The 12,200-nt window shown below is 47.0% G+C and overlaps 1 protein-coding gene across 1 annotated transcript; it reads right to left on the reverse strand.

The window, feature by feature from the left end:
- Positions 1–5,322: 5,322 nt before the first annotated feature.
- On the reverse strand, positions 5,323–9,458 carry Tex46 (testis expressed 46). The gene is made up of 2 exons (XM_032888148.1): positions 9,211–9,458; positions 5,323–5,647 (listed from the first exon to the last, which is right to left on the reverse strand). Exons 1-2 carry the CDS (start codon positions 9,397–9,399, stop codon positions 5,354–5,356), a joined length of 483 nt encoding a protein of 160 aa, XP_032744039.1. The 5' UTR covers positions 9,400–9,458; the 3' UTR covers positions 5,323–5,353.
- Between the last annotated feature and the right edge of the window lie 2,742 nt (positions 9,459–12,200).

Here is a 12,200-nt window from a genome sequence, read left to right on the forward strand (position 1 = left end):
TGGGATGGAAAGTGACTGAGAAAGATGGCTGACACACAGGCATGCATGCATAGGCACATACGCACGCACTCCTCATGCATACACCATGCGCGCGCGCGCGCACGCACGCACGCACACACACACAAATAAATAAATAAACAAGCAAACAAACAGATAAAAGTGTTATGCCCAAGTCACAGGGACCCCAAAGACCACTGAGGAGCTAATTCCAATGCAAACACACAAAGGTCTTTATTATGAGTTTCGAGCAAGGGCGCTCACCATCACTGTAGCAGGGAGTGAGAAGTGGGAGCCTCAAGTCTAGGGGTGCAGGGCATTGATTGTGGTTACAACAAATTTGGGGAATTTCCATACGGGTCAGCAAGTTAATATTTTAATAATTGCATTTCTGGTGTAATCTGCAGGAACCAAACACGGGGGCAAAGCCACCTGACAAACAGGACGGCTAGTCTGTCTATTCTCTGCAGGATGTCTTAGGTTGTTTATATGAACCTTGACCCTGCTCTTGTGGCCTGATTGGCTGTCGCTAAGGGGCGGGGTTGGAGGGGTTGCCATAGGATGTTTGCTCAAGTGGACTTCGTGGTTTCCTCCTGGAATTAGAGTTTAGCCCCTGGAGCTTCTTCTCAAAAACGAAGTTGGTTGGGCTTTACAAAAGTTATAACAGCTTTGTTTAAGAGGAGAGGAGAGTCTGGCAATGGTGGCGCAAGCCTTTAGTCCCAGCACTTGGAAGGCAGAGACGGGGCATCTCTGAGTTCAAGTCCAGCTCTAGTCTACAGAGCAAGTCCCAGGAGAGGTAACAAGATAATGACTGAGGAGAGGGGTGCACTTAGCACCCACATCTCAAAGCCGACAACAGCTTGTAACCCCAGCTCCAGATGATCTGTGCCTCTGGCCTCTGAGATCCCTGCACTCACATTCACACACCCACAAAGACACATACACATGATAGGAATATTTATTTTTCTAAAACAGGGTTTCTCTGTGTAGCCTAGAACACACTCTATAGACCAGGCTAGCCTCTAACTCAAGAGATCCACCTGCCTCTGCCTCCCAAAGTTGGAATTAAAGGCATGTGCCACCGTGCCCAGCTAAGAATAATATTTCAAAAACAATTTTAAGAAAAGGAAAAAGAAAATGGCACATGCTGTGTGGAGCATACAGGCTGGTGAGAGAGGCAGACTAGGAATGGGCTGAGGGATCAGTGAAGCAGGGGGCCATCTATGCACAAGACAGAGGAACCATTCATTGTGGAGGAGCTGTTGGTTCCTTTCTTTTCAAATGCCTTATGATTTCAAGGAAAGGCAAGAAGTCCAGTGGCTGGAGCAGACCAAGCAAGGAGCCAGTTAGTAGACAAAGATCAAGGTGTGTACAGTTAGGAGAGTCATGTAGAACCTCCTAGGGAGAAGAAGGGCCCAGGGTGACCCTCTGAGGGAGAGGGGAGTCTTTGAAGACTCTGGAGCACAAGATTAGTATACTCTGACTCACCTATTCAATCAATGTGTCAGCCATCTTCTGTTGCTATAACAAAATACCAGAGACTGGATACTTCACAAAGAAAAGGTTTATGTAAATGACGACTTTGGGACTCGAAAGTCCAAGCAGCACGGCAGTGGCTCTGAAGAGCCCTTCACCCATATCACATTGGTAGTAAATTAAATCATGGTGGGATTGTGTGCAAGAGGGTAAGATCATGTCCTGAGACAGGAAGCCAAGAGAGGCAAGGGGCCAAACTAGGCCTTTTATAGGGACCATCTGTAGACAACTGCCTTGCTTGGTTTGATCCTGCAAGCCAAACTGAGGAGCTGAGGGAACATAAAAAGTGAGGGTCAGGGGACCCTGTGAACTCTGGAGCTGCACCTTCTACAAAACACCAGCCCTGAACCCCAGAGGGTGTAGCACAGGGGCAGGAGTTAGCTTGCCTCGGGAGGAGGTCTCTGTGAGCCTCTGTAAACAGCAAGAGGAATCTGCAGTCACTAGCTTTTGCACACGCTGTCCATATTCACGCTCAAACCAGGGGAAGGCTTTGCACCCCTCTGGCCTCTCTCTCTAATACCGGGTCGGGGTCAGGAGAAGCTTTGACATTCCTGTGGGCCTGAAGCACGGCAGTCCTTCACAGTGACTTGTCCTACAATACGCATTCACGCAGGGCTGTGCCCACTCTTTGCACACTCGCTCAAAGCTTCCTCTGCTCGCCAGGTCCCATAGAACTACCTACATTCCTTTAGAGGGTCTCTCCCTGGACTCCCAATCTTTTTTTTTTTCCTTTCTCTTCTCTGGAACCCTGGGCTTCACACATGGCAGGCATATGTTCCAACCACTGAGCCACATCCCCAGACTCTATCACCAAACTTCCAAACTGTGCCTCTGGGGGAAGTGTTATAGGCAGCTGTGACTTCTGTTGAGAACTGGCTGGAGTGAGGCTGCCCTGACCTGGTTGGTGGCTTTGGAAGAGAATTAGAACAGCAGACACTATGGAAGGTGAGGGATTCCAGGGGAGAAAGCACACAGGCCAACACGGGCTCTGTTGGAGACTGGCTGGCAACCTAAGCACACTTCAGACTGTCTCGAGAGAGGCGTTTTGGTGGGATGGCGGCGTGGCGAGGAGTCACAGTCTCTTCTTTGTTTGGTTCTCCTTAAAAGAAGTTGCATTTGGAATTGCTACCAGTCTGTCTGTCGCTCAACATTTCCTTACCTCTTTTATCTCTGAGTGTGCCAAGTCTGTGTGTGTGTGTGTGTGTGACAGAGAGAGACAGAGAGACAGAGACAGAGAGACAGACACACAGAGAGAGAGAGAGAGAGAGAGAGAAGCTCATGTAGCCCAGGTTAGCTTCAAACTTACTAAGTAGCTCAAGCCAGCCTGGAACTCCTGACCTTCCTGGTGTTACCTGCCCAGTGCCAGGACCGTAGGCATGTGCCACACCACATACTTCTTTTTTCTTTTTTTAAGAATTATTTATTTTATGTATGTGAGTACACTGTCGCTGTCTTCAGACACACCAGAAGAGGGCATCAGATTCCATTACAGATGGTTGTGAGCCACCAGGTGGTTGCTGGGAATTGAACTCAGGACCTCTGGAAGAACAGTGTTCTTATCCTCTGCACCATCTCTCCAACCCAGCTTTCTCACTTTTTTAACCCAGCATTCACAGGCCCTTAGTAGGCAGATAAGCTTCTATTGGAACATAACACAGGTCTGATTTATTCTCTTTAAGACAATAATTTTTTTTTTTTTTTTTCTTTTCTATCGGAGCTGGGGACCAAACTCAGGGCCTTGTGCTTGTTAGGCAAGCGCTCTACCACTGAGCTAAGTCCCCAACCCCGATATTTTTTTTTTTTTCAAGAAGAATATAGAGCACGAAATAGAAGAAGTGTGATGAACTGAGGTGAGGTCTCTAGCTGAGATTCTTAGCCAAAGACACCAGGGAAGGCTACAGTCCCTCAGTCCCTCGGGGGCTGTATTGTTTGTTAATCCGTTCACTCTAACCAGGCACTCACCGGAGCAAGAGTGTGGCATCTTCCCCTGCCAGGAAAATCTGATGACAAACCAGTTAAGAAACCTGACTAAGGAACCACCATACACAAAGCTTAAAAGTGCCTGGGCTGGAGAGACGGCTCAGCGGTTAGGAGCACTGATTGCTCTTCCAGAGGTCCTGAGTTCAATTCCCAGCAACCACATGGTGGCTCACAACCATCTGTAATGAGATCTGATGCCCTCTTCTGGTGTCTGAAGATAGCGACAGTGTACTCACATACATAAAATAAATGAAGTCTTTAAAAAGAGGGAAAAAAGATGCCATTCAGGGCCAGCAAGATGGGTCCTCGGGTTCAGGCAGGCGCCGAGTTTGATCCTCGGTGTGTACACACATAAATAACCGTAATGAGATTTTAATATTTCTCTTTTAAATTTATGTGTGTGCCTGAGTGAGTATGTGTGCCCCACTGTATGCAGGTTTCCATGGAGACCAGAAAAGGGTTCTCTGGAGCCAGGGTTGCAGATGGTTGTGAGCTGTTTGGTATGTGTGCTGGGAGCAGGACCCAGGCAATTAGCAAGAGCAGTGTCTAATCTTGGTTGTCATTGCCTGGGGAGAGAGAACCTCAGGTAAAGAATTGCCTCGGTTGGGGATTTAGCTCAGTGGTAGAGCGCTTGCCTAGGAAGCGCAAGGCCCTGGGTTCGATCCCCAGCTCTGAAAAAAAAAAAAAAAAGAACCAAAAAAAAAAAAAAAAAAAAAAAAAAAATTGCCTCTACCAGATTGGTCCATGGGTGTTTTCCTTGATTGCTAATTGACTCAGGAGGGCCACGGTTACTCTTGGTGGTAGCATCGCTGGGCATGGGGGCCCGAGCTTCATAAAATGGTAGCTGAGGGCTGGATGTAGGGGCACACCCTTTAATCCCAGCACTCAGGAGACAGAGTTTGGAACCTACCTGGTCTACAGATTGAGTTTCAGGACAGTTGCGTCTGTATAGTGAGACTCAAAAGAAGAAGAAAAAAAGATGGCTGACCACGAGCCAGTCAGCCGTGTTCCTCCATGGTCTCTGCTTCAGCTCTTGAGCAGATTCCTGCCTAGAGTCCCTGCTCTGGCTTCCCTTGATGATGTGACTTGTAAATCAAATAAAGCTTTTCCTCCCCAAGTTGTTTTTAATCATGGTGTTTTTATCACTATGGCAACAATTTTGGACCTCAAGAAAAGGGTATATACTGTTTTCATTTCATTTATGAGTTCGTGTGTGTGTGTGTGTGTGTGTGTGTGTGTGTGTGTGTGTGTGTGTGTCCATGTGTCTGTCCATGAGAAGTGTGGAGGTTAGAGGACAACTTACAGGAGTCCGATCTCTCCCCCAACCATAAGGCTTCTAGGAATTGAACCCAGGTTGTCCGGGGAATCTGGTCAGAAGTACCTTTACCTGGTGAGCCAGAGAATGTCGTTTTGATTTCTTTGGTTTTTGAAATAGTGAAGATCGTACTCGAGACTTTGTACATCCTAGGCAAGTGTTCTGCCGCTGAGCTACGTCTCTCTCTCTCATGCAGGAGAGGTTGTTACAAAGCAGTACAGGCACTTCACGCTCTCTTTTCCTTCCTTTCTCACCAAGTGATGTCTGTCTGTCTGACTGTCTGCCTCTCTCTCTCTCTCTCTCTCTCTCTCTCTCTCTCTCTCTCTCGCACGCACACGCACACTCACAATATAGTACTCTCCTCTTTGAGGTCCTCACAGAGTGTCACTGCCAGCATCACATGCTCTAAGACCTGCAGTGCTGCGAACTAAACAAAGCTCTTGTTCTTTATAAAGTCCCCAGCAGCAACAACAAAACCAAACTCATACACTGGGTCAAGATCGCATCAGCAGAGGCTAGCCCATCTCAGTTACATTCGGTGGGGGTAATGGTAGTACATTTAGATACGGTGGAAAACGCCGAGTCGTTCCTTCTTGACCGGCGCCGCCTCCTGGAGAAGTTCCGCTGTCCGCTGTTCCACCGGCGTCGATTTAACTTATTCCATATGATGAACATCTGGTTTTCCAAGGCCTTCAGCTTCATCTCACTGAGCAACAGCCGTTCAAGGACCTTATTCTGGAGGGCCAAGCAAGCATTCATTTTCTCCAGCGCTTCCTTGTTGGGATGGACCTCTGGAGCCATGGTTGTTTCTGCCTCCTCCTAGGATCCCCATTAGAAGAGAAGAGTCATTCGTCATGGTAATCCCTTCCAACACAGGATAACTGCTCCGGGCCAGGTACATTTTTAATTAAAAAATCTTTGAGACATTATCTCCTGTAGCTCAGGCTAGCCTGTAACTCACTATGTAGCCAAAATGACCTGAACTCCTGATCCTCCTGCCTCTACCTCTCCAGTGCTGGAATTACCCGTGCATACTACGTCTAGTTTACCTGGTGTTGGGAATCAGACTCCCAGGGCTTGTGTGTGCTAGGCTTTACCAACTAAGCTGCACTCCCAGCCCTCCAGGCCATCCTTTCAATCCTCCTCGGGCCCTCCGGCAAGGGGAGAGCATCTTTGGCATAGTTCATGGTTGGGAGAGTTGTTGTCCGGTGAGGGAAAGTCACTCTCTCACCACCACCCCCAGCCAATACCCCCTTCCCCAAACTTCTAAGACCCACCAGTGTCTTTGTTTCATAGGCATGATCTGCTGGCTGCAGCAGGCATACAGCCCTGTCGGTTGGTAAGATGGTTCAGTGGGTAAAGATTCTTGCCACCAAGTCAGACATGAGTCTCAACCCCAGGGCCCACATGGTGGAAGGAGATAATTGTTATAATCGATATTCACTCTGAGCATTTTGTCGGGATCTGCAAAACCTCAAAATGCAGCATGTCAGTGCTCTCTAGACAGACTCAGAATTTGATCTTCACAGTTCCTCCTGTGCCCCCACCCCTGCTTATAGTAACACTTTCCCCTTTAGATTCAGCTACAAACTGCTGGTCTTAAAAACTACACACTTTCATATCTATCTATCAACTATCTGTCTATCTATCTGTCTATCTGTCTGTCTATCTATCTATCTATCTATCTATCTATCTATCTATCTATCTATCTATCTAGTATATGTCTGTTTAAGTCAGTTCTAACTTAGGCTATCAGTCTTGATGGCAAGTGCCGTTACCCACTGGGCCATCTTACCAGCCCAAACTGGTGGTCTTAAGAAATCATTTCAGGCTGGGTTCTAGCTCAGTTGTTGAACCATTTTCTTGGCGTGGCTGAAGTCCTGGGCTTGAACTTCAGCCGAGCATGAATTTGGTTGTGGTGCACACACAACTGCAATCCCAGAACTCAGGAAATGGAAACTTGCTTGAGTACACAGTGAGTTGGGGGTCAGCCTGGGCTACACGAGACCCTTCCTCAGTAAACCACGGAAAAAGTTGTGGGGGAAAAATGGTGAATGCCCTGCCAAATTCCTATGTTTCCCATCTCAATTTAGCAAAGTAGATGAAGTTCTTGGAACACAACTCTATGGCCGAGAGGGAGGGAGGGAGAAGAAAAGGAGGGGGAAGAGGGGAAGGGGAGGGCAGAGGGAGGAAGGAAATTTCACGAATATAATCGACATTTCTGTGCACATCTCTTCTTCCCCGGGGTTCCCTTCCCCCAAATATCACTTCCTCTGTTATAGTCCTGACCTAGGTATTTAGTGTGTTAATGCTTTTTTCTTTGCAAACGTCTGTGTGTATGGGGTATGTGAGTGTTTTCCTGCTAGAATGTGTGTGAGCATTGAGCACGTGTGTATTCGTGTGTGGAGAGGCTCCGGGCTAGGGTTCTCCCTGAACCCAGAGCTCACCACTTTGACTAGCCTGGTTAGCAGATCCTGTCTCTACCTCTTACAGGATTACAGGCAGATCACTAGGCCAACCCTGCTTTTAATGGGGTACTGGATATCCAATTCCAGTCCCCTCATTTGCCCAGCAAGTGCTTTGCCTATTGGGGCATATCCCTAGCCTCTGGTTGCCTTTTTTAATTTTTAAAAAGTATTTCTATTTTTAGATCTAGACTTATTTACTTTATGATTATGACTGTTTTTCCCTGTATGTATGTGTGCCTCTGCATGCAATGCCCAAAGGAGATTGGGAGAGAGCATTGGATCCTCCGGAACTGGAAAGACAGATGGTGAGTTGTGTCTGTGGAACTAGAAATTACAGATGGCTGAGCCACCATATGGGTGTCTGTGGAAACCAGAAGAGGGCATTAGACCCCTGCAACTGGAGTTACAAGCAATTGTGAGCTACTATGTAGGTGCTGGGAACTGAACTCAGGTCCCCTGCAAGAGCGGCAAGTGCTCTTAATTACCGAGATGTCACTCCAGTCCCAAATTATCTTTATTTTCTGTGTACGGGTGGTTTGGCCTGCATGTGTGTCTGTGCAACATGTGGAGGCAGTGCAGGCAGAGGCTGGAAGAGGTCATCAGATCTCCTTACAGACAGTCTCGAGCCACCGTGTGGGTGCTGGGAACTGAACCTAGGTCCTCTGCAAGAACAACCAGGGCTCTTAAAGGGTGGACCATCTCTCCAATTTTTTGTTGTTGTTGTTGTTTTTAATAGGAAGCTATTTTCCTCTCTCCAGGTAACATCTGGCAACATCTGGAAGTAGTCTAGATTATGGCAAATAGGGTAGATAACTAGCATTTCCTATGTAAAAGTGAGAGAAGCTGCTTATCAATGTCCCCCCCACCCCCCACACACACACTCATGGGCACACATACTTATGCACGCGCCACCAAGAACCATCCCATCCTGAGTGTCCTTGTTTTCCAAGACTTCCCAGGATAAGATATCTGCCACAGTGAGGGTCCCGAATGTCCCCCAAAGGCCCATAAATTAAATCAAAGGCTCAGCCCTGGTGTACTCCAGAACTGGTAGAGATGGGATCTTGCTGGCGTGCCTTCAAAGGGGCTCATGGAACCCTGTCCTGGTTTGTTTTCCAAAGCTCCTTTTCACGTCCTGGCCATGTGTGCTCAGTTTTACCCTCTCTACCCCACAACCCGCTTGCCAGAGTGTCAGAGCGATGGATCCATGAAGTGGAAATTTCTACTTCAGGTTCACCCAGTCCTGAGCCAGAACATCTAAAACCATGAGCCAAAAAACCCTTATACATACATCTATACACATGCACACACACACACACACACACACACACACACACACACACACACACACACACGAAATAGAATAATGTAGACATCAGAAATGGAGACATTCTGTCAGCCAGTTTTTTTTTTTTTTTACTATAACCTCTGTATATGTATATGTATGTGTGTGAACATGTGTGTGTGTGTGTGTGTGTGTGTGCCCATGTATATCAATTTAAAGGTTTTTTTTTTTCATTTGAAATAGTTGACTGGGGGGTTGGGGATTTAGCTCAGCGGTAGAACCGCTTGCCAAGCAAGCTCAAGGCCCTGGGTTCGGTCCCCAGCTCCGAAAAAAAAAAGAAAGAAAAAAAAAAAGACCTTGGGGACAATGAAATAGTTGACTGTGTTGCTGAAACACAAAGGAACACAGTGTGGGAGAGTCTAGTATGGTTCCCATTTCACAGCTCAGTCAGTTAGTGAAGGAATTTGTCCACCCAAGAGGAGACCACAGAGAAAGGCCTTAGCTCAGAGTCTTAAAATTCTTCAGCCTGACCCCTCATCCTTAGGCCCCACTAACCTCCTCACCACCCTGTCAGTGCAGCCGTGAGAGTCCCATAACCCTTAGTTCGAGCTAAGCGACCTCTTGCTCACCTGGGGTGGGGAGAGAGCCCAGCTGGTCTCCTGTTTGACCAGCCAGTTGCTGAGCAGCAGCAGGAGGAGGAGGAAGGCAAACAAGACGGGCTTAAAGCTTAACAACCAAGCCAAGATGGCCCCTATGGTGCCAGAAGAAGCCAGGAACCCGTGGAAACTCCTCAGAAGAAAAATTAGTTCCCCCAACATTATGGCACAGAGGGGCAAGGCCCCAGGCCCCTGCCTCAGTCCCCTCCATAACAGGAGGCATGGCCACCCACTCCTCTGATTCATAACCAGCTCCCCACCCCCCGCCCTGCTATCGCATAACAATAACTTCTCCTATGTCTTAAGGGCCCACTGTGTGTCAGGCTCTCTGGCCTGCAGCCTTGCAAGTACCATCTCCTGACACCCTCATGGCAGCCGAGTGATGTAGGGCCTCAGCAGTACCTTGCCCATCGAACACTTCTGGGCGCCCCTGGAAGAAAACAGCCAATGCTGTGGGCCATCTGCTCTCATCATGGGGGAGACTGCAAAAAAAAAAAAAATTATCTATAACGTGGAGACAAGGCAAACAGATTACTGTGCACTTTCCTAGTCACATCAGGGGACTGTCAGTACGTCTGCAGAGGCTGCCCACATATTCGATTTACTTTAAAAATTATATTTTAGTCAGGTGGTGGTGGCTTATGCTTTTAATTCCAGCACTCAGGGGCAGAGGCAGGTGGATCTCTGAGTTTGAGGCCAGCCTGGTCTACAGAAGCTGGATATAGGACAGCCAGGGCTACACAGAGAAACCCTGTCTGAAAAAAACAAAAACAAAAACAGAATAACAGCAAAAAAAAAAACAACCCAGAATATACTTGCTTATTTATTATTAGTGTATGTATGAATGAATGAGAACCTTCTGCCACAGTGGTCTTGGGGATCCAACCCAGGTCACCAGGCTTGTCAGGAAGTACATTTGACCACGGGGTGGGACTTTCTGCTTATTTTTGTGCTTTGATTATTTGTGTTTGGGTGGGGGGCCCAGAGAACATTCCTATCATTCCTCAGGAGCAATCAACTTTATTTATTTTTTTTAAAGATTTATTTATTTATATCATGTATGAGTAGCTGTCTTTATTTATTTATTTATTTATTTATTTATTTTTCTTTTTTTCGGGGCTGGGGAATCGAACCCAGGACCTTGCACTTCCTAGGCAAGCGCTCTACCACTGAGCCAAATCCCCAACCCCCTTATTTATTTTTTTTTGAGACAGAATCTCTCACTGGGACTTGGGTGCTCACCGATTTGTTTTGAATGGCTGACCAGCAAACCCCAGGGTTTCTCCTATCTCCACCTCCCCAGTGCTGGGATTACAAGAGGACACCACCACATCTAGCTTTTTACAAGAATCAATCTCACGTTCTTGTGCTTGCATAGTGAGTACTTTACAAACAGAACAATCTCCCCAGCTCTTGATGGACTTCTTAATGTTGGTTAAGTGGCCCTAATCTGTAAAGTTAGATACTAGCTTGCTAAATATGCTGGATAACTTAATGTCAACTTGACACTAGCTAAAATCACCTGAGAGGAAGGGACCTCAATTAAGAAAATGCTTCTACAGGTGGATATCTGAATTTGAGGCCAGCCTGGTCTACAGAGTGTTCCAGGATAGCCAAGACTACACAGAGAAATCCTGTTTCAAAAAGAAAAACAAACAAAAAACAAATAAAAAAAGGAAAGAAAGAAAATACCTCCACAAAACTGAGATGTAAGAAAGAAAAGCCTGGGGTTGGAGACTTGGCTCAGTGGTTAAGAGCACTGACTGCTCTTCCAGAGGTCCTGAGTTCAAATCCCAGCAACCACATGGTGGCTCACAACCATCTGTAATGGGGTCCGATGCCCTCTTCTGGTGTGTCTGAAGACAGCTACAGTGTACTTATAATCAACCAATCAATCTTTAAAAAAAAAAGAAAAGAAAGGAAAGCCTGTATGATATTTGCTTGCTTGTTTTCAATATTGTTAAAGAAACTATTTATTTATTTATTTATTTATTTATTTATTTATTTATTTATTTATATGAGTACACTGTAGCTGTCTTCAGACACACCAGAGGAGGGCATCGGATCATCAGATCTCTTTACAGATGGTTGTGAGACACCATGTGGTTGCTGGGAATTGAACTCAGGACCTCTGGAAGAGCAGTCAGTGCTCTCAACCACTGAGCCATCTCTCCAGCCCCCCCCCCAACAAAATATTTTTATTGATTACTTGGGAATTTCAAAAAATGACCCCTGACCACACTCACTTCCCATTCCTCCCAGTTCTACCCTCCCTCTCTCTCCCCACTCCCAATACACCAAGTACAATTTGTGTTGCCCATAGATTCATTAGAACATGGTCAAACTCCCAGTGGCCAGCACCTTATAGATAAGTGAGTCCTTGCCCATCACCCCACCAGAAGCTGTCAAAAACAAAGAGCTACGCTTCAGCAATATCTTTATCACGATTTTAAAGGACTCTCTTTAGTAGCCTTCTGTCTAGACTGTTTCTTTTTTTGGGGAGAGAGGAAGAACGGATGTTGCAGAAGCCTTCAATTGTCTCTCATTTTCAACGATGGGTCCGGAAGCATTGATACCTCTGCAGAAGAAGCTCCCTTGTCCATAAGAGTCAGCAGCAGCACAGATCATGGACTTCCGCATGGTTCCTCCAGCGACTGCATGGACCATGGTCCCCGCATGGATCGTGACCCCAGCATGGATCATGGAGATCAACATGGTCCTTGGTGTCATTAAGGACCACAGACACTAACATGGCCCTTGGTGGCAGCACAGACCATGGACATCCACATCCACTCCAGCTGCAGCACAGAAAATGGACTGCAACATGGTCCTGGGTGGCAGCAAGGACCACGGACATCTACACAGTCCCTGTTGGCGACACAGATCACCGATGCCAACATGGCCTCTGATAGCAACACAGTCTATGAGCATCAGCGTGGCCTGCAGGGGCAGCACAGGACCAC

This window comes from Rattus rattus, chromosome 1, assembly GCF_011064425.1.
Source record: "Rattus rattus isolate New Zealand chromosome 1, Rrattus_CSIRO_v1, whole genome shotgun sequence".
Taxonomy (NCBI): Eukaryota; Metazoa; Chordata; class Mammalia; order Rodentia; family Muridae; genus Rattus; species Rattus rattus.